At 46.8% G+C, this 27,599-nt stretch overlaps 2 protein-coding genes across 10 annotated transcripts in view; both read left to right on the forward strand.

Moving 5' to 3' along the window:
* Positions 1–4,850, forward strand: part of Atp2b2 (ATPase plasma membrane Ca2+ transporting 2) — a 326,081-nt gene extending 321,231 nt beyond the window's left edge. For 5 of the 9 annotated variants that reach the window (XM_037204261.1, XM_028863952.2, XM_028863954.2 and 2 more), the window contains one exon: positions 1,561–4,850. In XM_037204261.1, coding sequence (XP_037060156.1) covers positions 1,561–1,872 — 312 coding nt within the window. In that variant the 3' untranslated portion in view covers positions 1,873–4,850. The remainder of the gene's footprint in view (positions 1–1,560) is intronic. The other 4 variants (XM_028863955.2, XM_028863958.2, XM_028863959.2 and 1 more) reach the window with 2 other exon arrangements.
* Positions 4,851–9,402: 4,552 nt separating this feature from the next.
* Sec13 (SEC13 homolog, nuclear pore and COPII coat complex component) lies at positions 9,403–27,540 on the forward strand. The gene is made up of 9 exons (XM_028863950.2): positions 9,403–9,503; positions 12,311–12,355; positions 14,380–14,495; positions 16,052–16,203; positions 16,594–16,727; positions 21,937–22,070; positions 22,429–22,552; positions 23,450–23,596; positions 25,405–27,540. The coding sequence occupies exons 1-9, from the start codon at positions 9,501–9,503 to the stop codon at positions 25,516–25,518; spliced, it is 969 nt and encodes a 322-aa protein (XP_028719783.1). The 5' UTR covers positions 9,403–9,500; the 3' UTR covers positions 25,519–27,540.
* The last annotated feature ends 59 nt before the right edge of the window (positions 27,541–27,599 follow it).

Raw genomic sequence — 27,599 nt, forward strand, 5'->3', positions numbered from 1 at the left:
CAGACTCGGCAGCCAGAGCCATCTAGCAGTTTCTTCTGGGAACAGGGATCTCCCTAACCATGGCCCACAGAGGAGCTCCCTGGTTTAACTGAGCTCTGATCTGTGACTCCAAACACCTCCCCCACGAATGTCTCTGGCAGGCCTCCCGCCCCCATGGCCAAGGTCATGTGACCTTCAGCTGTCAGTGGCCTTGGGCCATCTTGTGTTTTCTCCTTTGCCCTACTCTGAGCCAACATGGGGAAGAGAACAAGAGACATCTTTATTCCAAGTCCCATAGTCCCTTGTGACACAAGACATGTTCCTGTCCCTCTGCACCCTGTAAGGCAGTTTGGAACACAACCAGATAGGTGGTGTGTGTGGCTCTCTACAGCCAAGGAATGAGGAATGGCCAAGCCAGGACTTCCACCTGGCCCTGCGTAATCCAAAGCCGGCGTTCTTTTCCCGGGCCTTGGAGACCAGAGGCCAGGCTCCTCCCATTCTTCAGAGGAGAGAAGAGAGGCCTGAGGACCTGAAGTTCCTGGCGTCCTCACTCCAGTGCAGTGCCAAACCTCTCTACCCTACCCCACTCCCCAAAACCCAAAGGGGGTCTGGGGGCTGGCTGCACACTTCTGGCCTGTGTCTTTTGGTTTTGGGGTTTTTTTTCTTTTTCTTTTTCCTTTTCTCTTCTTTTTGGTTTTGTGTTTCCAGAACACAAACAAAGCAATAAACCCCAAACCCCAGGAAACAAGGGAGCCCTTAGCGAGCCGCAATGGCTGGCCAGGGCTTTGAGCCCATACTCGAGTGTTTACCTCCCAAATGCATGAAGGAAAGAGGCGCTGGGCACAAACAACTTTGTTCACATTGTGCAGGCTTCCAAGTGTAGCTGTGTGTCGGTGTGTGCGTGTGGCCCCTGACCCCTGTGGCATGCCTCCCTGCCCCCCGTGTCCTGTGTGCGGCTCCTCTGTGCCTCCTGGCTGCTGCAGCCCTGCACCTCAGAAAGCCTTCCCTGGCTTTGCTTTGCTCTGCTGCCTCGGCTTGATGTCCCCTTCTCTGTTCGGCCCTCGTGTGTCCTCTCATCCCACCTCATCCCACCGTCTCTCCTTCCTGTGCCTTCGCTGTGTGACCTGTAACCTGTTCCATGTGGTTTGGTTTCTTAACTGTGTGTGGTTTTTGAAGACTGACTTTCTTAACAAATAGATTCTCCTCTTTTCCTACTTCCCCCCAACCCCCAACCCCCAACCCCCCTGCATGGTCAAACTCTGCTGTGACATTAACAAGGCTCAGTCTCTCACTAGGTCGAGTGCCCTTCGGAGTGGACCATGCTCCCGTTTACAACTGCCCAAGCATCTCTGTGATGGTGCTTACAGTCCCCACTAATACCCTAGTTCTGACCCAAACCAAAGCCACTTAAAAACCAACTCATGGATGCATCCCCCAAGCCCTCTGCCATCCGTCCACATCGATGCTCATAATACCAGCGACTGTGGATCCCAGCCGCCTGCGTGCCCTCCCCTCCCCCAACCCTCCTCCAAGTCCCTCGAAGGGCCCAGCTGTCTCCTGACCCTTGCGTTTCCCTTGCAGATCCGCGTCGTGAAGGCGTTCCGTAGCTCTCTCTATGAAGGGTTAGAAAAACCCGAGTCTCGAACCTCCATCCATAACTTCATGGCTCATCCTGAATTCCGGATCGAAGATTCCCAGCCTCACATCCCCCTCATCGATGACACCGACCTGGAAGAAGATGCCGCGCTCAAGCAGAACTCGAGCCCGCCGTCCTCGCTCAACAAGAACAACAGCGCCATCGACAGTGGCATCAACCTGACGACCGACACGAGCAAATCAGCTACCTCTTCAAGTCCAGGGAGCCCCATCCACAGCCTGGAGACGTCGCTTTAGCTGAGGCCCCTGTCGCCTGGCCACCCTCATGGACCCGCCGCCACCCGCCTCCGGGCGCATACCCTTCCAGGCACTGACTCCAAGGAGCGCTCGGTGGAACCCACACAGCAGAAAGAGAACGCGTTTCCACCCACAGACCCTTTCTCTGGCTGCCATGCTGTTTGAACTCTTTTTCACTCCTAGGTCATGGGCAGGGTTGCCCTGGCGTCATCTGGAGCAGAGAGTGGCGTGGGTTTGGTTTTGTTTTTGTTTTTCAAAAAAAAAAAAATAATTAATTTAAAAAAAAAAAAAAAAAAGAGCCCTTCCAGGCTCCAGCCCAGACACGGACCAGCCATGCACCCGCCGGCCACTGCGTCCCCAGCATGAATGTACCTGGACACTTTCAGTCCCCTCTCTCATTTGATTCCTGGAGGGTTGGGGAGGGGAGATTTTTGTTTGTTTTCTTAGGCGGGAACTGCAAACAGGAACTGCAAACAGACTGCTGTTCATTCAGGTCACTGGTCTATGAGGTTTCAAATGCTTGCCCAGCATGGTCTCAGATGTCTAGATTAATTTAATAACTTTTTGAAATCACAGAGTAGGTTTGCACCAATGGAACCCAAGAACTCCACAGACACTCATGAGGTTATATCCGTTTCTTTGTATCTATATCAACGTATACTTCTTGGAGACTGTATACGTGTATATAGATAGGTAGATATTATATATATACATATATATACATGGATATATAAAGTTCCTTTGCCGGCATGTTGCCTTGTTTCTGCTTAAATTGCTCTATTTTAACTTATGTCCTAAAAGAAGAATGTAATTTGTTTACAAACCTGTAGATAATGTCTTTGGATATTTGTGTGGTTTAAGGACACTGGTGGCTAAGATGCTTATGAACAGCTCGGCCCAACAGACACATCCCCTGGATTGCATCCTTGAAGTTTTACAATAGCCATGCTCTGATTTCTGCCTGCTTTTTCTGTTTCAATGACGTCACTACTGTGGGAAGCTCAGGCAGAAGGCCAACGGCTCCCGGGGGTCCATCCTGAGGAGCTAAGCAACGCGCTCCACCGTAGACAAGGGAGAAGAGGAGAGAAGGCTTCCCGGGTCCGCAACGCGACCGACCGTCCAGGTCCCATGACGCCAGCGTCTGTAGCGCACCGGTAGAAGGCTTTTCTCTCAATGAAACTCGCTTGAGTTTACAGAGAGCATTTCAGAACCGAGTTGTCTTTGGCACTGTCTGTGACTCGAGGTAGTGTTCGGATATGACAAATGCTATTGTGTTGATTTTTTTTTAGTTAGTAATTTAGATGTTTCTTTCCTTATACATGGCAGCATAGGCACTGCCGACATATTGGATGAGGGTCGGTATGGCTTGCTGCCTTTGTTTTTTCTTTTTGAAGAAGAATAGCCTTTTTTCTCTGCACTATTTAGATCCGAATGAACCTTATGATGTGTACATTGAGATGTATTCAGTGTGATTTTTAAACCAAATTGTCTTCCTGTAGTCACAATATATACTGTAGCCTTTTAACAGCAAGTCCTGCTTCCCCAGACAGAAAGCCATTCTGAGATCTTCCCATATCACAGGTGAGAAAAGGTGGCTATTCCCTCCCACAACAATAACAGCACTAGTAGTCCCACTTAATAAGAGCTTGTCTGTCGGCCTCTTAACTGCTAAGCACTTTGTGGGTCTCAGCTTTTTTTCATAAAAGAACTTTTGTATTTAATACAAAGTTTGCTTTGAGACTTTTCAGCATACAATCTTTTTCCATAAACTTGTACAGTGCAAAAGACATTTTGAATACCATGATCGATGATGTCCCGTGCTTCGAGGAGAACCAAACACTTTCCGCCTCACTTGTGAACGCCATCCTTCGCTCCCCCCCCCCCTTCCCACAATTGCTCCTCGCTCCTCAGCCTGGCCCCCAGCCCTCCTCCAGGCCCAGAGACCTCTTCACTAAACAAGATGACAGCCACTTGGGAAAAGAGCCATAGTCAGCTGGGAGGGCCCACGTCTGGATGGCTGTGGAAAAACTTGAGTTTTGGTTTGGGGTTCCAACTCCGCCCATCCCACCTGGCCTCAATCTTTCTGTAAGGAAGAGTATCTCGAAGGAACCTGAATGTATCCAGGAGAGAGAGCTGCCTCTCTGGCTGTGGTGGACCAGCCCTAGATGTGCTGACAGACACCATCAGAGCCAGCCCACAGCACCCCTCCAAGGAGGGAAAGGAAACCTGGGGCAGCCTTGGAACAGGATAGGTTTTTGGTTTGGAGTTTGTTGTTGTTGTTGTTGTTGTTGCTGTTTGGTTGGTTTGGGGTTTTTTTGGGGGGGATTCCTTTGTCACATTTTTCATCCTGCCCTCCATTCAGTCATGCATCTATGATCTCATTCCATGCCACCAGGGTTGTGCTTACAAAACCAGGGTCCTTGGGCTTTGGAACCAGGCCTCAAGGGCAAACAGGAAGAGGTTCTCAGAACCAGTTTCTTGGGCAGGGAGCAGAGGAGACTAGCAAGGAGGCCAGACATTAGCATTGGCTTCCCGGTGTCAGGAATGAGGGACAGTCCTATGCCCCAACCCCTTACCCTCACACATTCATACTCATCAACACACACATGCACACACACACACACACACACACACACACACACACACACACACACACACACGCACACACCTACACAGGAGATGGTTGGTTTGTCAGAACTCACTGTAGTACACAAAGCTTGCACTTCCGCGTCCTATATCTAGCAGCATGGGGTACGTTTGGCAGTTCACCCCACTAGGGGGTCAATAATTTATGACCATTCATCTGTTTTTATGAATTTTTTTATCTAGACAATAATTGTAAATAAAGAATTCACCGTCTCTGCTCATTTACTACTATGCAATGGTTATGCTTTCCATGGCTGACTCTTCTGACTTACACAGGTGTTTCTGGTGTGTCTATGGTATTTAAAAGAAGAAATCAAGCAGAACATAGGAAACCTCTTCTTTTCTAGTGTTGGACCTGCCCCCTTCTTTCCTGTCCTGTGTAAGTGCATCAACGCCCACCCCCTTGGATAGGTGAGGGCCCAGCGGAGAGCCTGCATGATGGCTCTGGATACTTCAGAGTCATCTATCTGTGGAGGGCAGGAAGGCTCAGCTTGCTGCTGCTCACAGCTTTCCAGGGTTCAGGAGCAGCCTCCATCTCTCCACCCACCCCCCAACCACAGCACAGAGCTGACTGGAGGGAGGTGCCCTGCTTCGGAAAGTGGATATGGCACTGACCACTCACAAGCCAGAACCCACCCTATCCTGGGTCCTCTGGCTAATAAAGAGCCACTATGTCCCCGTGCCTGTTGAAAAGCCACCTTTTGCCACCTCCTGGTGTCTTATATAGACTTAAGCCCAATTCTGGAATTTCTCTTCCATCCCCCCCATCTGCTGTCCCCTCTGGCACCAGCCACATGTTTTAATTATTGTCCCTCACAAATGTCTTAGTATGTAGCAGGAGGTGAGTCCCCATCCCTCTGCACACTATTTCTCCCTGTATCTGTCCTTCTGAAGAAATGTTAAAATTCCACCAGCCTCTCTTCCTGCCCTGCTCTGCCCTGCTCTTACCTCTCACCCTGGCCCCTGTCGGTCTGGGAGCCACCCCACCCCCACTGAAATCGCTATCCACTCAGAGCCTCTGCATGCAGAATGTCCTGTCCGGACAGACAAAGCAGCATCCTGCGTTCTGGGAAGCCGTCGACTTACCTGTCCCCTAAGCTCTAGAATTGTCAGGAGAGGCCACCAAGCCCCACCCAACAAGCCACCTCCTGTGGTTATGCCAGGGCAGGTCCCCATGTGCCCCTTGTCTGGACAGGAAAGAAGGACCTCTCTCAGACCCAGTACTAAAAGAACATTCAGCCTCATCAGAACCACTCTGCATGGAGACACTTTCTGTCTGCCTTTTCTAAACTGGCTTTTGGTTATTTTATTTGGGTTACTGGGGGGAGGTCATCTCTTGTTAATTCAGAGTGTTAGCACCTTTGGGATACAAACATATCTTGCCTGGATGTCTTGGCACTCCTGGTCCCCTCCCTGCTTGCTGCAGCTATAGGAGGCCACCAACTGAACCACACACTGACAAGCCTTCCAACCAACTCTTTCCTGTTCTAGTATCTGAAGCCCCACGCTTAGAGAACCCTAGGAGCGAGGATACTTCTTGAAGCACCAAGGCCCCAATGAGACCCTAGGAGTCTCCAAATATCTTCCAAGGTCCAAATGAAGCCCTCTGGTTTAACATATAGATCCAGCCCACCCAAGGCATGGGACCCTAGGCCCTGGGCAGCTACCATCATCCCCTCCTCCCAAAACAAAAGGTTTGAGGCTACTTGGGGCCACCTTCCAGGCCCTTGGTCTGTTTTGTAATGTCTGTGGTGCTCTCCCTCCAGGGCCCTTCCTCTCGGGGGTCACCACACTTTGCTAACTCTTGTGCGCACATCTTTTTATAACAGAGTAGCGAGGGAATGGTGCCGCCTCCAGCTTCCACAAGCTGCCTGGGCTCTGGGGGGCTCTGGGACAATCGGGGCTGGGAAGTGACTGTGCTCTTATTGTACACTCTTTATTTCTCTGTATCTCTGGCTTGTGCTCTTTGTAACTAACGGGATTTGTCTGCCTTTTCAACACTATACTAAGCAATAACAATAAATGCACACGTGGAAACGCAGGCATGGTAACCATCCCAAGGCCTTTTTCCGCAGGACAGCTGGGTTCCCATTCTCTATGGATTTGAACTTGGGGAAGTTGAGTCTCTGGTGGGGAAAGACATTTTGACCTAGATTATTACATCTTTGAGCTCCACCATCTGAGGGACCTGTCATGAGCCATTAACCCATCTCAAAAAGAGGCTTGGGAGAAGGGGTCTGAGGAAGAAAAGAGTAACTAACTCAGAGGCAAAGTAGCAGGGGGTGAAGGGAAGCAACTGGAGGAAGCTATGGATGACCTGACTGTGGTCTGGGATAAATTAGAGGAAGACAGTGGAAAATGTGGACACAGATTATAGGTGTCGTCGCCTACTGAGGAGGAGGGAAGCAAAGAGGAGCCTGGTGCCCTAGTGTTTTAGTTTGCATTCTAGTGCCGTGATAAAACACGATGGCCAAAAGAAACTGGAGGAGGAAAGATGTGTTTGGCTTACATATCCTAGTCACAGTCCATCACCGAAGGAAGTCAAGGCAGAAACTCAAGCAGGGCAGGAATCTGGAGACAGGAACCGAAGCATAGAATGTGGAGGAACACTGCTTATTGGCTTGTTCCTCATTGGCCTGCTTTCTTATACTTCCCAGAACCACCTACCTAGGGGCGGTGCCAACCACAGTGGGCTGAGCCTTCCCACATCAGTCATTAATTAAAAAAATGCCCCCAACAGACTTGCCCATGGGTCAATTGGATGGATGCAACTACTCAAAGAAATCCCCATTTGTCAGATGACCCTGGCTTGTGTCAGATTGGCAAAACCAAAACAACAACAACAACAAACAAATGAAAAAGCACCTAACCAGCACACCTAGGAATCTGAATTTATCAAACCTCTCACAGGAAAGAAAACATACCAGACTGAGAAACAAGCACCAAGTTATATACCCAAAGTCTCAGCTCTTCACAAGCTGAACTAGCCCCAGATCTAGCAACAGTGGCCTCATCTAACTTCTGAGCACTGTTTCAGTTCCAAGGTTAATTTAATCCAACATTAACTTTCAGAGAAGGTATTACAGGCTGAGCATCCTCATTCTGAAAATCTGGAACTTTCTGAATGCCAACATGGTGTCACAAGCAGGAAACCCTACACCACCAAAGTTTGCTTTGGGCACAAAATTATTAAAAACATATTTCCACCAGGCGGCAGTGGCACATGCCTTTAATCCCAGCACTCAGGAGGCAGAGCCAGGCGGATCTTTGTGAGTTCGAAGCCAGCCTGGTCTACAGAGTGAGATCCAGGATAGGCACCAAAACTACATGGAGAAACCCTGTCTCGAAACACACACACACACACACACACACACACACACACACACACACACACACACATTCCAACTATGTTTGTAAGAGTATATAAAATGTTACATGCTTGTAATCAGACTTGGATCCCATCCCAGGATATCTCATGGTCATGCAAATGTTCACAAAATCAAAATGAAATGGGTCTCAAGAGAAGAGATACTTCACTTTTACTTCCCACTTAACAGAGAAGAGGCGAAGAAGGGCCCTCAGAAGTAGGAGAGGAGGTTCTGATGACTCTCCATATTTAGCCAAAGTTGGCACTCTAAAGCTTTGTAACCTTCCAGTCTACTTGCAAATGTCTTCAGTTGCTGTCACTTATCCAAGATCCTCAACATCTTCTGCTTTAGGACTTATACCAGGAAATCCCTCAATAACAATGACACCTCGTGCATTATATTCACATATAAGATGCCCATTGTCACCATTTTCAACTGGAGAAAAGGCTCAGAGAAAACTAACTTGGCCTCATCAATTAAAGGAACAGTGGGGCAGCTACAGAGGGGCCCATGCCCTGGAGAACAGCAGGCCAAGCTGCCCCTCACGTTTGTTCTCTGTTTTACCTTAAGTACTGCTTCTTCACATCCCTGTGACAACTTCTCCATTGGAGAAGAAAGATCTCAAAGGCACCGTGGTGGGAGGGCAGGGATATAAGGCTGCCACTCTCTTGGCCCCTCTCCAAAACCCCTTCACATTCCTTGAGTTTTGGCATTTGCTGGTAGCTATCTCCAACCAGGGTTTTTAATCCCAGTTTCAACATAGGACCAGAAGGGATTTTGACTTTGCTGGGGTAGGGGTGGGGGTGTGGAGGTTCCATCCTGGACCACCTGGCTTCTTAAGATCTGAAGTGGGTGGGAGGATGGGACCATATGCATTAGAGGAGCTGTCCTTCAGCGCAGCATCCTTACAGTGCTTGTGTAGAAAACCAAAAGCTAGGGGGAAGGGGCTAGGGGTCTCAAGTTGCCTTCTCTTGGAGCAGTCAGTTCCAGGGATTAGAGACTCTGGTTTGCTGTCCCTGAAGAAAGTCGGTGCACTAACCGTTGGGGACACTGGAGATTTGGGGCGGGGGTGGAGGGGCGTCCTGGACTCCCGACAGGACTTCCAGGGTTCCTCATGGGCCAGACTCATGGGATCCCAGGGGATCCTTCTGGAAGTCTGGGGTCTCTTAAGTCATCGGCCCTATAGCAAGGCCGTCCTGCGGAAGACCTAACAAAGTACTAACCCAGTCTACTCGCGAAATTAATCACTACAATGTTCGTGATAAAATCCAGAGGTACCTAGAACCCACAGAATAGGAGGTTGAAGCTGTAATCACTGATCATTTATGCATTAAAGCTTGGTCTAGGTAGAAAATCCGCTAGTGACAGTTTTAGATTATAAAATCCTGTGATTAGGGTCGCCATAGCAACCAGAGCCCCACGAACGGCCAAAAATAAGGGCGGAGCCGAGGGAGGGCGGGACGCGGGTTCCAGAAGAGGCGGAACCTTTGTGTGAATCGAATGTGTTGCTGACCGGAAGCTCCTGGGTGACGGCCTGACGGCTGCGGGCCGGCGCCGGAAGTGAAGCGTTTTGAGCTGCCACGTCTGAGGCCGTGAGTCGCCGCTGCAACAGCTATGGTGAGTGTTGCGGTCCCGGCGGCAGTCGTGACCTTCGGGCTGCCCAGCCCCCCCTCCACCTCTTCAAGATTTGCGTGTCTTGCCTCTGTGGGTTTCAGAGTGGGAGTTTATGGCAAGGCCGCCAGGCCTTCCGGAACTCAGAGGCCCGGGCTGCTGTGGCATCTCCTGCCCATCTCGTGTCTTGTCCTCCGTAACTGGAAAAAAAAAAAAAAAGCCAAAGCTATCATAGGAGCTGCTGTCTACCGAGCCCTTAGTACGTTCCCACCATTGCTCACATCCTCTGCCTGAAGGTAGCCCGCCGAGCCGGCGCTGCTATCATCAACATTTGAGCTGGACGTAGCAAAGCTGAGGTCCAAATCCTCCTAACCGTTCGGTCCTGCCACTTACTACCTCAGCAAAAGTGGTGGCGGGGCCAGTTGTTTAGACACAGGGCTCCCAGGTGTGATAGGCCTTTCGGGAAACTGACGAGAGGCCTAGCTGGATGGCTCTAGTCTAGGACATCGTCCCGGATTTTTTTTTAACTTCCGAAGTATCTGCAGTGTATCTTCAGTGCCCCCTGAGTCTCTGAGTGAATGAATGAGAATCAGTCGCTGGAAGTCTTAGACTTGGTTGGCACAGTGATGCAAGGAGCTTCCTCCCTCTTCCGTTGGCCTTTGACTCTTCTGTTGCTGAGTTGGAGACTTTTCAGCTGGTTATGGAACTCATTCTAAATGTGTAACTGGTGCGATTCTGATGAGCTGAGTTGTTTTGAGTGCTGTTTCGTACTGTGTTCCAGTAACCTCCTAAGTGTTGGGTGCTGCAGAGGGCAGCTGCGAGAACTTTTTAACATATAGCATCCCCAAGTGTGGATCACAACCCATGGCTGCTGAGGGAGAATGGTCAGAAAGAAACGCCAGCTCTCAAAGGTCCTTTGGGTCACCGACATCAAATTACTTTTCCCTCAGCCAGTCTGGATTGTGGGGATTCTTGAGAACACCACCCACATTGTATTGATGTGTGTTGGGGCAGGGGTGGAGGGTGTGGGAGCCAGGTCTGGTAGTATAGACCATAGGCTGAGTGTTTGAGGTTTGTAGATAGGGTTTATTCCCAGCAGTGTGGTTTTGGCAAGGGTTTTCTCTTCACTGGCTCTTAAGTTGTTTAGTCTTTATTGGCTGTAATTGACTGCTCCGGGAGCCTCTCAATTCCAAGGGAAAATGTCAGTGTCTGCAAACAAGTGCAATTCCTCTTCCTCTAGTCTTTGCAAACAAACCCTCAAGCGCACTTTTTAAAGCACTTCGAATTCTCAAGAAAACCTGTACTTGCTCTGTGTGCCTTACTGAATGCCTTGCTCTCATGCTCTCTCAAGGCCTACCTTTCTGAAAAGTAGCCCTAAAATTCTTGCTCCACCTTGCTGAGCCTCCTGAGTTTTAAGGTCCTGCACCACAACGCCCTGCCTTGAAGAGTCAGGCTTTGTAACTGCTAAGTTTGCACTGGGAAAGGTGACGTGGGAGATGGTGATAAATGTCCACCTCAAATGATAGCCACCTTTTCAGTTTCCTTTTCTCTTCCAAGAATTAAATAATGGTTGAGCCCAAAAAAGGTATATTTTTGTTCATTTATTAATTCAATGAAAAGTTACTGAGTTTCTTCTGTCTGTAAAACATTGTGCTAAAAAATTTTAAAGAAATTCAAAACTGAGGGATATAATGGCACATGCCTTTAATCCCAGCACTCAGGAGGCAGAGGCAGATGAATCTTAGTTTGTGGCCAGCCTGTTCTACAGGCCATCTAGAGTTCTAGGCCATCTAGAACTATGTATTAAGACAAATAGAGAAGGTGTCAAAGCTATAGATAGTTGGAGCCTACATTCTCCAGCAGAGAAGTAGTATAAAGTACTGTAGCTGTTCAAGGCTTGTGTGTGTGTGTGTGTGTGTGTGTGTGTGTGTGTGTGTGTGTGTGTATATATATATATATATATATATATATATATATATATATATATATATATATATAGAGAGAGAGAGAGAGAGAGAGAGAGAGAGAGAGACACTAGCTAGTTGGGGAATCAAGGGAGGCTGATTAAAAAAAAATGGGGAAACCATTGATGCACATCATGGCTGTTTTCTGCCTCTACAGACTATCAAACCTGGGTCCTATTAAGGTCAAAGTCTAGGCAGTCCAGAGAGTAACCTCAGAAGCAACTCAAAGCAGGTCCTGTTCTGAAACTTTCTGGACCATCCAAAGCTCTTGTAATGCAGAAAGGGAATGTGAACTCTGTACCTGCTTGGTCCCACTTCACCTTTGAGAGCTGCCAGGCCTGCTTTCCAGGCTCACTGACCTCAAGTTCTCAGACTGTCTTTGCCCGTGGGATCCTTTTCTGCTTGGATTATATCTTCTCCCTGGTTCTCATCACTTAAGGCAGCTGTATGTCCCCCTCATCATGGGCTCCTCCTGTCCACACAAACCACAGTATGGCTGATCTGGCCTACTGCAGGTTACTTCAAGCTTCTCTGAGGCAAGACCTGTCATTCACACTCCTGTCCGTCCACAGTCCTTCGCATGGTACTCAATTCAAAGAAGGCCCTTAGCTGGAAATGCACATATGTTATCCACCATTTAGGAGGCTGAAGCAAGAGGAGCCTGAGTTCAAGACCAGACAGAATTACATAATGAGAGCCAGAAAAAGAAAGTATTTACAGAATGAGTATGTCAGTGAATGAATGAGTGAGTGAACAGATCCCCCTAAGAACTTTAGAGGCAACTGGTGCTTTACTGAGATGACTGTTGTAGCTGCTGTCAATGAATTCACAGAATGTCTTTGGTTCTAGGTGTCAGTAATCAACACCGTGGACACCTCTCATGAGGACATGATTGTAAGTATCCATTCATCCTTTCTCCTGGGCCTAGACATGGGCATTCTCCATGGGAGTTCAGACCGTGTAGTGGTTCCCAGCAGGCCATAGCCTCCAAGGTTTCATTGTTCTCCCACATGACCTCTGAGTTGGCAGGGCTTTGACAGTGGCTTGTCTTTGCTATGAGAAACTGGTTCTGTTGTGCAGCTCAGACCCTCCACCACAGTCCCTGCTCTGAGAGTCAGGCTGAGTTGGGGGCAGAGGTCTCACCATCAGCTTCCCCACCGGTCTTTCTGCCAGGCCACTTCTCAGCTCCACTGAAAGGGAGTTAAATGAGGGAGAGTAGGAAGTCAGTGGCAGCCACAGTGAACGCCTGGGGCAGAGGCAGATGGGCCTCTACCCCAGAGAGTAGGCCACACCAGACCCTTGGGCCTCAAGTCATTACTCATTACTCAGCCTAACTCAGGGCACAGTGTAGTGCTGCTGGGGAAGGTCCAGAGGTTAAAGTCTCAGACAGAAAAATCGAGCCTGCTTCCTGAAGCCAAACAATGCAGGCAGCCTTCAAGTGGGGCCTGGGCCTGGTAGTCTCAGCCTTTTCTCTGAAGTTCCTGACCTCCCAGCCTGACTACTGACACTTGTTTGGGGGTTCTGATGCAAAATTGTGCATGTTACTTGTTGTGGTCATGAGCAGTCTAGCTGTGAGACCACATACATGGCTGGAGCTGGCGTGAGCCCAAGGGCAAGAAGATCCAATCTAGACACACTTGCCAGTGTCCCACCTTGGTTTCCTCCTGGGGACCAGATGAGGAAGTATAGTAATTAAAATATTTACATGCTCACGAAGTTTGTCATCAGACCCTGAGTATTTTCATTCAGGACCTTGTTAAGTCTTCAAGGACCGACCCTTGAAGCCAGCGCACTCCTTAGCCCCTTTGAAAGATAAGGAAACGGAGGTTAAAGGTTAAAGCTAATTTTTCAAAGGTTGTACAACAGATAAGCTAAAGAAAGAACTTTCACCCCAGGTACTATGCCTTCCTTCCCAGTATGATAGAACTCTGCTGAAAAGGCTTTGAAATGGACCTGCAGCTTGCCTACCAGTAGAGCAAGGCCTAACAGCAGATAGATGACCTTCCAGAGGAATGTTTTCCTTGAGTAGACAGTTCCATATAGCACCTTCTTTGAAAGGTTATAACTGCTCCAGATAACAGCTGACTATTGCTGAAACCTGCAGGGTGGGACAGATAGGAAAGTAGCGACCACTTAGATAGGTGAGCCAGCCAACAGGGTACTGGTGTGGAAGGAGACCATACAACATGCTGCAAAAATAGGCCCAGAACTGGGGCGGCAGTCAGCCCTAACTCCAGGTATCCAGTCAGTGTCGAAGTTGGTTCCTGAGCAGTGGGAGCAATGATACTTAAGGCATTGCTTCCCATGGGTGTAGAATCTGGAGTACTAGACACACTGTTAGGAAGAAGGTCCCCAGACTATGCAGGACTTTGGTGCAGTGAGAGGACCACATGTCTGTATGGAACCCTGTATCCAGGCCCACAGTGCCTCAGAGAGGTGCTGCATGGTGCCTGAATTATTCTGAGGCCTGCTCTCAATCATTATTCGTGGGGTCTGGGGCTAAGATGAGCCTCAGGTTTTCTTCCCCAATAGTCCATGGAGCCTGTGATCAGGACAGGACCTGAAAGGAGGCAGAGGACAGCTAAGTCAGTTTTTCCTTCTGTACTCACTCACAGAACAGGGCTAAAAGGAGAGCATGAAGAATCTGGAACAACCAGCTCAATATGGCAGGAAAGGGATAATACCAACATTCTAACTTCTTGTCCATGAGGTGATGATTCTTTGAGACTGAGTTTGAGTAGATTCTGGTATATACTAGGTCTGACTGGTTCACCTACCTGTCCTATAGGTTCCTCAGCTGTCCTCCCCTTGCAACATGATGCACAGATAGGAGTTTGGGTAGATTCTGGTCTATACTGGGTCTGGCTGGGGCTTCCCCCACCTATCCTGAAGGCTTCCCCCATTGTCCTCCCTTGCAGCATGATGCCCAGATGGACTATTATGGCACCCGCCTAGCAACCTGCTCCTCGGACAGGTCGGTCAAAATCTTTGATGTGAGAAATGGAGGGCAGATCCTCATTGCAGACCTCAGAGGGTAAGTGTAAACAAGCCTGGAGAAGGTCTCAGGGTAGCTGGAATCTCAGGCCTGGGGGGAAGGATGAAAGCACAAATCCAGGGCAGTCCCAGAGTGCATTCAGCAATGAGGATGCTTAGAGCCCAGACCCCTGTATTCTTAGCAGAGGTGCAGGTAAGGGCACAGGTGCATTCAGGTATGAGCCCTAGCTCTACCACCAGGATACCTGGGCAAGTGAGGCACTCTGCATCTTGGAGCCCTCCTCCACTTAATCCCAGATGGGCTAATCCTGTCTCCATCCAGGGCCCATCCTCAGTATATTTGTGATATGGGCAACCACTGCCATGTTGAGAAGCAATGAACACTACTACCATCCTATACGTATTTAGCCATTTGACCTGAAGTATCACTTAGTAAGTATGATCACGAGATAAACTGACTTGGGGCACCTGTGCAGGCTCGTAGGTAGCAGGCAGAGAACAGCTTTGTGGAGCTCTCTCCTACCAATGGGTTCTGGGAATTGAACTCAGGTGTTCGGGCTTACACAGCAAGTGCTTTACCCACTGGGCCATCTCACTGGGCCCGTAAGACAGACTTAATTCATCCTGTTGTTCTGCCTGTTTGTCTATGGCAGATGGCCAGGGAGTATGACAGATGTTTGCTCTTCTCTCTCCTACTAACCCTTGAGGTCTTGGCTCACTTTCGTGTTCATATCTCCACTTTCCATCAGAGCCTTTCACATAGTGTAGGTTCCTAACCTAGGATACCTGGTTCTGCAAGGGTTCTGCAAATTGAACCCAAGGTTTGGCCAACTGGGACAGGGAAAACAATTACATTGTTAGCATGACTCTGAATTTACCATTTCCTTCTATTTTGGATGTAGCTGCAAACTCCAGTAATGACTACAGTTCCTGTCACTTTGTCACCAAGAAAAGTCTGTTTTCATCTTACATGTAACTGTCTAAGAATTCCATTTGTGCTCATTATGACTTTGAAATTATATGCCGGGCGGTGGTGGCACACGCCTTTAATCCCAGAACTTGGGAGGCAGAGACAGGTGGATCTTTGTGAGTTTGAGGCCAGCCTGGTCTACAGAGTGAGATCCAGGAAAGGCACAAAGCTACACAGAGAAACCCTGTCTCGAAAAACCAAAAAAAAAAACAAAACTGAAATTATAGAGATTGTTAAACCTGCCACTTGGTACTTGGTTTTGGCAAAGAGGCAATTTGGTGTTTTAGTAACTCATTCCAAGATATGGAGTTTTTATTTTAAACTTAGTAGAATGCAGACCAAATTTAGGTATGGTGGCACATACCTTTTTCCTAGCATTTGGGAGGCAGAGGACAGCTAAGTCAGTTTTACCTCCTGTACCCATTCATAGAACAGGACTGGAAGGAGCACATGAAGAAGGGTCTGGAACAACCAGCTCAGTATGGTTTGTTTGGTCCCTTTCAGAAGAGAAGACCCCCAACTCAAAAAATTAAGACAGCAAGAACATTCTGTTGTCTCTCCAGAGGGGAGGTGGCATTGTGGGTCCCCTGACCCTCTGAGCAGCCTCTGACCCCTTCCCTTTGCAGACATGAGGGACCAGTATGGCAAGTAGCCTGGGCCCACCCCATGTATGGCAATATCCTGGCTTCCTGTTCCTATGACCGGAAAGTCATTATCTGGAAGGAGGAAAATGGCACTTGGGAGAAGACTCATGAGCATTCAGGACATGACTCCTCAGGTATGTGGAATTAGGAAGTGAGGAGGAGGATCCTGTGGGTGTGAAGGGCCTCTGTTCTGGACTCTTCCCAGGCTCCCTTCCCTTGCTGTTGTCCATCCTTTGGACACTGGTGGCTTTTCCACTAGTCTGTCCACAGCTGAGGTCAGTCCCCAAGACGAATGCCAATCCAGAGAAAGGTTTATCAAGAACAGTGAGGCTTCCCAAGATAGCCTTGAATGTCAGGGTGCCCCTCCTCCTTGTTTTGTGAAGACAGGCTTAGGAAATGATGTTAGGTGTTAATTTTTCCTTATTTGGCCAAATGTCAACTGGCAATCCTTGTGGGTTGTCTAAGAATTTAGTGAAATAGTAGCTGTATGATGACAGTGTGCTCACTGTGCCTCCTTTCCACAGTTAACTCTGTATGCTGGGCCCCTCACGACTATGGCCTGATTTTGGCCTGTGGGAGCTCGGATGGGGCCATCTCCCTACTGACCTATACAGGGGAAGGCCAGTGGGAAGTGAAGAAGATTAACAACGCTCACACGGTGAGTCCAGACCCTGCTTTCTGCATGGAGAAGAGCTCAGTTTCTGTGCTGAAGTCTTCTGTGCTTCCAGGAGGAGACTGAGTGACCCTGCTGTGCAGTGGCTGGGAGGGGTTATAGGTGAGAGACTGCTGGAGCCTCTTTACTCTGAGGGACAGCAGCTGTACCAGCCTTCTCAGTCCAAGGCAGTGGTGGCACTGGCTTTTCCTAGCAAGCCCTCAGGTTGGGGACAGAGTGTGCGGGCACACTTAACCTTGCTATGGAAGCCTCAGGCTGACATGCACTGGGGGCTCCCAATGGTGGTGTTTTGAAGAATGGCCTAGAGATCTAGTTCCCTGTGCTTTCTAGTCCTTGGACCTTAAGGTTGAAATAGTCCAGAAAGCATTGTGAGAAGTGGAAACTCACATTCTTTGAGCTCCTAACTGGATGTCTTGTAATTCTCAAAAACATTTGTACATGAAAGAACAAACTAGCAATATTCATTTCCAGGGTTTGTGTACCATAGCATGTGTCAAACCCTCATTCATTTTCCTGTCTGATAATGGGCATTTTCAATTTTTAATTAGTAAGTGTTGATATGAACATTTATGGGTATGTTTTTGTATCTCTGTTTCTAATTCATATATATATATATATATATATATATATATATATATATATATATATACACATATATATGTGTGTGTGTGTAAAATAGCTGGGTCATCTGGCAATTTAATGTTTATCTTTTTGCTTTTTCTATTAGTATATATTCATTATGTAAAATTACAAGTTTGGACATTTTCATACATGCATACCATATAGTTTGATCATATTCACCTTGTTACCCTCTCTTCTCCCAATGGTCCACTTCCTCTTCCCAAATAATACCTTGTCTATTATCATGTCTTGGTTTGTTTTTGTTTTTGTTTTTTTTCAAGACAGGGCTTCTCTGTGTAGCGCTGGCTGTCCCAGACCAGGCTGGCCTTAAACTCGGAGATCCATCTGCCTCTTCCTCCAGTGCCGAGACTAAAGGCATGCGCCACCACTGCCCAGCTGTCTTGGGTTTTGTTTGTTTTATGTCTGTATTCCATATATGAGAGGAAATATGTGGTAGTTGTCTTTCTGAGTTAAGCTTATTTCACTTAACGTGATCTCTAGTTCCACTCATTTTCCTGCAAATGAAATAATTTCATTCTTCCATGGCAGAATGAAGCTCCATTGCATATCTAGGCCCCATTTTCTTTGATCAGTTTAGTTTCTCTGGTGGTGTACACAGGGCTGGCTCCAGTTCTTAGCTGCTGTGAATAGTGCAGCAGTAAACGTGGATAGCTGAGTTATTCCTGTGCTGTGCTGACTCAGAGTCCTTCAGGTACACGCCAGAAGTAGTAGAGCAGGATCCTGTTAGATTTCTGTAGTGGCTGCACTAATTTACATACCCCCCCCCCCCCCCCCCCCCCCCCCCCCCCCCCCCCGCTGCCCTCACCATTGCTGCTGGCACTGTGTAAGCATTCTTTCTCCCACCTCATCTACCCTGGGGTTTGCTGTTTTCTTGATGGCTGCTTTGCCTAAGGAGATGTGGAGTCAGTGTGTTTTCATTTATATTTCTTGAGAAACTAGACAAACATTATTTCATGTATTATTGGCATTTATACTGATTATTTTGAGAACTGCTCAGTTTATCTGCCATTTGTTGATTGAATTATTTGAATCTTTCACAGCAAGTGCTCTTATCCACTAAGCCATCCCCTACCCCTTACACAGTTTTAAATATTATTACTGTTTTATCACCTTGGCATTTTCCCTAGTTGTGGAAAGTTTCTTCTGCTGTCATTCCTATTTGCAGTTTAGATCCATCTTACACTTTTGTTGTTTTGTTTTCGAGACAGGGTTTCTCTGTAGTTTTGGTGCCTGTTCTGGATCTTACTCTGTAGCCCAGGCTGGCCTCAAACTCAGAGATCCACCTGGCTCTGCTTCCAAAGTGCTGGGATTAAAGGCCTGTAACACCACTGCCGGCCATCTTACACTTTTATCCATTGTTTTTTTTGGATATAGTAATTTTTTTTTTGCTGTGATTACATTGGATATCTTTTACTGCCTTTAGTTTTGATCTTAACTCCTCCTACCCCATGAATTCTTCGATTTAATCTCTTCATCATATCCCAGAATTCATGAAAGTTGGTTAATTTTTCTTTATTGATGTCTGTTTGAGCTGGTATGCTTTCCACTGTTTTTATATTTTTATTTATTGGTTCCTCATATTCACCACTTGTGTTTTTGTTTTTGTTTTTGTTTTAAATATGTTTCCTTGCAGAATCTCTACCTATATTGCAGAGTTTCTTTTTGGTGTTGCTGACTTTCTTATCCATGTCTTAAAGTGATTTGCTCTGGTCTTTTCCTTATATTTATCATACTATTTGTTTTTGTTTTGTTTTACTTTTCTAACACCTTGGGAGACACCATTAGGTCGAGCTCTGTTTTTTTAAAAAGATTGATTTTAGTGTGTGTATACACACATAAGTGAGTATGGTGCCTTTGGAGGATGTAGTCGCTGGTTCCCTGGATCTAGAGTTGTGTTTTGTTTGGATACGGGGTCTCACTCAGTACTAAGTTCCCTCTTTGTACTGCTTTTACTATTTCTTCCATCTGTGTACTAGTTAAGCATTGTATGCTTTTGGTATGTTTCCATTGACATTTATTTAAGAAATTTTCTCAAGCCAGGTGATGGTGGTGCATGTATTTAATTCCAGCATTTGGAAAGTGGCAGGTAGATCTCCAAGTGTGAGGTCAGCCTGGTCTAGAGTGACAGCTAGGGCTAGACACAGGACATCCCTCCCCCCCAAAAAAGAAATTTTCTATTTCCCACTTAATTTCTTTAATGACTTATTGTTCAAAACTATGTATAATCTCTATATTAGTTATATTTCTCCTTTCTGTGGCAAAACCCTGACCAAAGCAACTCAAGAAAGGAAAGTTTTTTTTTTTTTTTTGCTTATAGTGTGGTGGTAGCCTGTCATGATAGAGGAAGGCAGGGCAGCAAGAGGCAAGCTGGTGAGGCAGTTTGTCACAGTACATCCACAGTCAGAAAGCAGAGACAGATGAATGCTGGTGTTCAGTCCAGGATCCTAAGCCCTTGGGATGGTGCTGCCTACATTCAGTTGAATGTTCTGGATATGTCCTCACAGACATGCGCAGCCGTTTGCTTCCTAGGCGATTCTAAATCCAATCAAGTTGATGGTGAAGGTTAACCATTCTAGTCTTCATGTGTTTGTATGATCTCTGCAGTTTCTCTTGCTGTTGACTTCCATTTTTCTTCTATTTTGATCAGAAATATGCAACTTATTATTTCAGATTTTTGAATTTACTAACACTATGTATCTGGGGCTCTTTTTAGTATTTGTCTTACAACTGTATACTCTTAAACTCAGTGCATATATATTGACAACCATTATCTTCATATCAATTGATCGTGTGACTTTCATTGTATCTTATTGCTTTGCGAACAGTAAGTCTTTGTCAAGTCTGTTTTGTCAGGTACACTATTACTGCCTGGTTTCGATTCTGTTTGCTTGGTTTCTCAGCCTTTCATTTTTAATGTGTTTGTCTCTGCTGCTGAGGTAAGTTACATCCAGCATATTGTTGGTTCTTGTTCTAAGTCAGTCTGTTTCTTTGTGTTTGTGTAATGTAGTATATGCATGTGTACATGTTCATATACATGTGAAGGCAGGAGGTCAATGTCTGATGTCTTCCTCCATCACTGTCCACCTTATTTGTTCAGTCTCTCACTGGACCCAAAGCTCACTAATTTGGCTGGACTATCTAGCCAGTGAGTGTCAGGGATCTTCCTGTCTCTGCCCCCTAGTGCTACAAGTGTGCAAGTGCACATCATCATATCTGTTTTATTGTTGTTTGTTTTAGTTTTTTTAAGACAGGGTTTCTCTATATAGCCCTGGCTGTCCTGGAACTCGCTCTGTAGACCTCAAACTCAGAGATCCCCCTGCCGCTGCCTCCAGAGTGCTGGGGATTAAAGACATTCACCACCATGCCAGACCATGCCTTTTTTTTTCAGAGACAGGGTTTCTCTGTGTAGCTTTGCGCCTTTCCTGGAACTCACTCTGTAGACCAGGCTGGCCTCGAACTCACAGAGATCCGCCTGGCTCTGCCTCCCAAGTGCTGGGATTAAAGGTGTGCACCACCAACACCAACACCAACACCTGGCCCATGCCTGTTTTTAAATGTGTGTTCTGGAAGGCCAAATCAGGTTCTCATTCTTTGTGGCAAGTACTTTACTTACTGAACCACCTTCCCAGACCTAGTCCGTGTCTTTTTACTGGTGAATTGAGATAATTTACATTGGGAAACTGAGATAGGGAGGAAGGAAGCTCAAGGCCAGCCAAGGCTACATAGCTAGGACCCCGCCACCAAACAAACAACAAAAAAGAAATTAAATATGTAAGCCAAGATCAGAGTTACCATGAGAAGTCATTATTTGGTCATCTAGTTGTTCTGACTCCTCTTTGATGGTGCTGTCTCTAGCTCATCTTTGTATTAATGTGTTTGTTAGTTTGTGTTTCTCCTTTGCATGTGTACTTTTCTAATAGGATTTATTCTTTCATATGCTCTGAGAGTAATCTTTCTTCCCTCTGTGGTACAGGACTCTTCCCCCCACCGTTCATAAGTCTAATTTTATGGCCAATTCCCTTGGATTATGCTCTTACCAGAAGCTCTTCATTTCTCCTTTGAGTCTACACTGTAAATGTTTTCTTTGAGGACTTGAAATGCCATCCTCTGCTCTCTTGGCCCTTAGGGTTTTGGCTGAGAAATCTGTTGGTCTCATAGTTTGCCTTTAGGGCTAATCCCTACTTTGAGAATGTGTCTTGTTAGTGATACCTTGTGCAGGTTTATATATAGGCCCAGGGTTGGCATCAGGTGTCTTTCCATATTGCTCTTCACATTTTATTTGAGATAGGATCTCTTAATGAATCTGAAATGCATGGATTTGGCTGGGCTAGTTGGCTAGTGACCTTAAGGAATCTGCCTGACTCTTGTCCCTTTATCCTGCCTCCCATGCTGTTATTACAAGAACATGTCAGTGCCTAATTCTTGTTCATCACATTATTTGTGTGCTGTAATCCAAGTCCTGACAACTAGAAGAGGGAAATCACCAGGATTCCATGGGATACTTGCCACTGCTGTGCAAGAGTGCAGCCTCACCATAGGTTCCCCTCCACAGATCGGCTGTAATGCTGTCAGTTGGGCTCCTGCTGTTGTGCCTGGCAGCCTCATAGACCAACCATCAGGACAGAAGCCCAATTACATCAAGAAGTTTGCATCAGGTGGCTGTGACAACCTCATCAAGCTGTGGAGGTCAGTGAGTTGTGTGGACATCTCCTGGAGCACTTCTGCTCTGCCTGCCATTGCTCAGCCACACTCTACAAGCAGCAAGGTCACCTTTCTCCCTGTCAGTAACAGTATACTGTTTTCAGTCTGTTAGGACATCCTTTTTAAAACAAACACCTTTCTCTTTTTCTAAGCACTTTTAGTATTCCCCAACCTTGGGAGCTATGGCGGAAAGGGCATTTTCTGGGGACTTGATAGACAACTTAGTGAGCTAAGTAGAATTCCACTCATTATTCTCATGGAAGAGAACATGAAAGGTAGACTTTCCACCCAGGGTGGAGATGCCTGCTTGCCACTGCATTCCCTGCTCTGGTTTCCTCTGTAGGGAGGAGGAAGATGGCCAGTGGAAGGAGGAGCAGAAGCTAGAAGCACACAGCGACTGGGTTCGAGACGTTGCCTGGGCCCCCTCCATTGGCTTGCCCACCAGCACCATTGCCAGCTGCTCTCAGGTCAGCCCCGATCTCATGAGAGCAACCCACGTCCTCAGCCTTGATTCCTTCCAATGTCAAAAGAGGGGAAAGTCCTTCAGAGGGAGGAGGGAGGGCAGCAGGTATCTTTACACCTGAGCAGAGACCAGGAGCATGTAGGACCAGTGTACAGTGAGATGGGTCAGAAGTAGCGTGAGAATTAATCTCAAACTTGGAGCCAAGTTCAGGTCCCTCCTGACCCTCATGTAGGAGGGATGTGGAGGTACCCAAACTTAGTACCTTGGGTTCATATATCTAGTCACCCTTCCCAGATGCCGCCAGCTCTTATTTCCTGTCAATCACTGGGATGAAAGGTAAGAGACAAGACCTTTAGGCCCATTAGAGTGTTTTTATTGGAAGTTGTTCTTGTTTGTTTCACATATCCCCTGTTTCTGAGCTTGGTTTAAAAGACGGCTGTTGGCCGGGTGGTGGTGGTGGTGGTGGTGGTGGTGGTGGTGGTGGTGGTGGTGGTGGTGCACGCCTTTAATCCCAGCACTCGGGAGGCAGAGGCAGGCGGATCTCTGTGAGTTCGAGGCCAGCCTGGGCTACCAAGTGAGTTCCAGGAAAGGCGCAAAGCTACACAAGAGAAACCCTGTCTCGAAGAAAAAAGAAAAAAAAAAAAAGAAAGAAAAAAAATGGCTGTCTCTGTTCAGATGAGAAAGACTAGCCAGGCAGGGAGAAAAATATCCGTAGCAATGACCTGTTCATCCATAAAACCACAGAATTCAGTGCCCCTCCCTGGTCTATTGTGAGATGTGTTCAGAGTACACAGATAAGCAGGACAGTGGAACAGACTGTTTAGCTGCCTGTCTGCAGGTCCAGATGGCTGTCCCTGCGGAGAATGCTTAATCCTCCATCTCCTGATGTGTCTTTCCCTAGGACGGTCGAGTGTTTATTTGGACCTGTGATGATGCTTCAGGCAATATGTGGTCACCCAAACTCCTGCACAAGTTCAACGACGTTGTGTGGCATGTGAGCTGGTCCATCACAGCAAACATCCTGGCCGTGTCAGGTGGAGACAATAAGGTATAGCCCATTTCCTGAGCAGTGAGCATACAGGCTATAATTTATTTATATGATTTTTCACTTGCTGGCATGTATAGTAGTGGTCCCACCTACTCAGAGGTGGATCTAAATTACATCTCAGTCTCTCAACCTTTTGGGGTACTGTGTACGCAGAAAAGGAGGTGATGTGTAGGGGTTGCATAGCTACAGTGTAGCCTGAGCTCTGCAAGGAGAGCATTGAGCTGTCCAGGATGTCGATGGGCCTCTTTCCTAAGAATCAGGATAGACCGCAGGATAGACATACTACCTGTGTCTCTACCTCTTGCTTTTGCTTTGATCCAAGTGGACACTGGAAAGACCAACACTGGACCGAGATAAGGAGAATAGGGAACACCTTCTGCCTTAAAGCATAGCTTCTCTGTAGAGGTTAGGAGCACTTCCATACTTTCTGTAACTGTGGTAAAATATGTATTTTTTTTTTTTAACTATTGTAATGACTTTTAAATGCTTTGTGTTGACACTATGCAACTGATCTCCAGAACTCTTAAGCTTGTAAAACAAGCTCGGTACCTATTAACTAGCTCCATTCACTACCTATTCCACTTTCTGTCCTTTCACTACTGGCTTATTTTATTTAGCATAATGGCTTCCCTTTATAAAGATAATACATAAACAACATTATTTAATGCTAAGAGTATGAGTAAAGAAACTTTTTTTCCCCCACACCTCTACAGGTAGCCTTTTCTGCTCTGTAGTAGTTCCAGAACAGACTTGCAGGCCCCATTATCAAAGGATAGCTTTACTTCTACCTACCAGAGTCAGGACCTGGTGTTTAAATTGGCATTCCTGAGGCATTTTATGGCTGGCTTATCTGCCTGCCTTCTAAGGCCGTTCCTCACCCTGTGTGTGAAATAAAGATCCTATTTCTGTGACAGGTGTAGGTGAGCTGCACAAGGTGATGTACTTCTGAGGAGCCATAGAATAGTGTTGTCACAACAGTCACTCAGCCGTTTCTCTGCCAGGGCACCTCACATAATAGTTACGTCTTGTCTAACTTGTGCTGTTAAACACAAGCAGCCCAACCCTGGCCTGCTCTTAGCCACACACGTCCTCTCTCACTGTCACTCTGTTTAGAGCAGCTTCCCATGTGAGCTATTCCTACTGTGCTCTGTAACATGAGTTAGTCCTTCCCCTGCACTTTGAGCAAGTGTAGTGGGAGGTACATGCTTTTCCACAGCCTGTGTCACACTGGGGATGAGGCTGGAGAGCAACACAAACAGGTGCACACTGTAGCAGGAATCTTAAAAGTTCTTATTAATAAAATCAAACCCGAGCCGAGTTATTGGGGTCCATGCTGGTAGATCAGAGAGACAGGACAAGCCACAGCTATCTCACCTCACCGGATCCTCAGCTGGTCTTGTTTCCTCAGACTGGAGGCTTCTGAGTCCTCATCCCAATGGCTTTCAGCTGAATTGCTGCTCCAAAGCTTGAATGCTTAACCAGCCAAAAGCTTCTAGTTTCTGGTCCTCGCGCCTTATATATCTTTTTGATTTCTACCACCACTCCCTGGGATTAAAGGCTGGCTTTCTGGGATTAAAGGCGTGTCACCATGCTTGGCTATTTCCAATGTGGCCTTGAACTCACAGAGATCCAGAGGGATTTCTATCTCTGGAATGCTAGGATTAAAGGTGTGAGTGCCACCATTTTCTAGCCTTTGTATCTAGTGGCTGTCTGTTTTCTGACCCCAGATAAATTTATTAGAGTACACAATATTTTGGAGAACACAATACCACCACAGCACACCTGTGACTTTGTATGCTAACTTGCAGGTGACCCTGTGGAAAGAGTCGGTGGATGGACAGTGGGTGTGCATCAGTGATGTCAACAAAGGCCAGGGTTCTGTGTCAACCTCCATCACAGAGGGCCAACAGAATGAGCAGTGACAACACAGACGGCCTGGTCTTCTTGTTTCCAGGACTGCCTATTCTGGAACAACGTCCAAATAACTGGGAAGAAGGGTCCCAACACTACCAAGATTCCATACCCAAAGAGTGCCCACAGATGGAAACTGGGTGCTCACCTGCCTTACTGGGATTCCATGTTTAGTAATTTAATGTCCAGCTGAGAGTATTCATGTTAGGAACAAATGACTATTATTTTTAAATATTTTTGGCCATTTTTAACTATCTTTTGGTTCAGGCTGTTTCCAAGCTAATAAAATCATATTGCATAGAAACTTTGCTGTGTCATCCCACACAGTGTATCTACCCAAACTGGGCTGCTGTGAGCACCTGTGTAAGCTATATTCCAGGCTGGGCCTGCAAGGGCAGTAGCCCCTTCTGGGTATACTTACTCCATGGGATGGGGATTGATGACTTCTGCCCTAAAGAATGGGTATGAGATGCCAACACACATCCGTACGTCAGGCAAGGAATGTTAACCCAGAGCATTCAAACATTAAGGCTATGGTGGGAAACCATGGTTCTGGTCCTAAACAACCTTGAGCTAGGTACCACCTCCCAACAGAGGTCCTGAAACCTTCACCTGAACCAGCAGTCACAACAGTAGCTACTGTCTACCACCTGCTGCTTGAGTAGCCTTCACACGGTATTTCAGGTAAGCAATATGGCAGAGGAGATAGGCTTACCCACTTGCTAAGGAGAAAGCCAGGATTAGAGTTCCAGCCCACCTCACCCCAAACTTATCCACTGTAGAACCAAAGAGAGGGTGTTGTTAGTCCTCAGCCAGGATATGTTTCACACCAAACCTTTACATAGATACCAAGTTCACCTCAGGAGAACTATCCTTTTACTTTTCATAAGCCAAAACTGTTGTTTGCCATAACATGTTCAGGAATAGAGCACATGGCCTCCTAAGTCACTCCATAGGACCTGAACCCTCTGAAAATTGCATAAAAACCATAGCTTCCTTTCTTCCATGATATGCGTGAGAACAAGACTGGAAAGGACCGTTCTTGTGCTGCTCAACTTAGAGAGAATGCATGGGAGTCTGTCAGCCTAAGGACAAGCCTGGCTTCCTGTGCTGCTTGCTGCTCTCAACGGAGAGTGAGAGTGATACTACAACACATCACACAGCAGCCAGGGGCTCTTTGTAGCTTATGCCTTTGAGGATCAGTTGAAATGGTATGGGGCTGCAGTAAGTAAAATTATGATCCTAAGAGCTTAGATTGGAATAATAGCTCTATATGGCCAAGAGCAATAGTTTAAACAATCCCTGGTATCCACACAAGAGGGTAGTCAATGGAACACATTCATAGTACTACACTGGGGAAAGTCCTAAGAAAGACGATAGTCAAACATGGTAGGCACACTTATAATGCCAGCACTTGGGAGGCAGAGGCAGGAGAATTGCCACAAATTCAAGGCCAGCCTTGTCTGCAATAGTGAATTCCAGGGCAGGCAGAGCTACATATTGCAATCTTGTCTCAAACACCCAGCTATTACACCTTACCAGTATCCCTTCAATTAACTTTAAGGTTTGCTTTCTTTGTTTTGAGATAGGGTCTCTCTATGTAGTCCTGGCTGTCCTGGACCTGGATAGATACATAGCTGAGGATGGCCTTAAACTCTTAGAAGGAACCAAGTAAGTACAGGAAAAGGAGATTGAGAAAATAAACCAATGATGTGACCTGTGGGGCAATACCATATGGTCTAGCCTGTGTATAGTTGGATTCCTGAGGGAAGAGGGCAAGAAAGAGAAAAGTACAGGGGGAAGAAATTTGAAGAGACCACCAAATATTTTTCCACAATTAAAATTAAAACCCTAGCCAGGCATGGTGGCAAATTGCTTTTAATCCCAGTACTCGGAAGGCAGAGGCAGGTGGATCTCTGTGAGTTCTGGTCTACAAAGTAAGTTCCAGACAGCCAGGGCTGTTACACAGAGAAACCGTGTCTCAATTTAAAAAAAAAAAAAACTAAGACATTAATCCTCCAGTTGGGCACATTCAGGGACAGCAGCACTTTAGAGACATACATACTATAGTCACAAGAACACATAAAATAGG

Source organism: Peromyscus leucopus, chromosome 3, assembly GCF_004664715.2.
Source record: "Peromyscus leucopus breed LL Stock chromosome 3, UCI_PerLeu_2.1, whole genome shotgun sequence".
Taxonomy (NCBI): Eukaryota; Metazoa; Chordata; class Mammalia; order Rodentia; family Cricetidae; genus Peromyscus; species Peromyscus leucopus.

What these genes read in the sequence shown, in the direction of transcription:
- Sec13 (XM_028863950.2), top strand. An exon ending in CCTCTCATGAGGACATGATT is followed by an intron (nt 12,356 to 14,379) that starts GTAAGTATCCAT and finishes CCTCCCTTGCAG; the next exon opens with CATGATGCCCAGATGGACTA. An exon ending in AGATTAACAACGCTCACACG is followed by an intron (nt 16,728 to 21,936) that starts GTGAGTCCAGAC and finishes TCCCCTCCACAG; the next exon opens with ATCGGCTGTAATGCTGTCAG.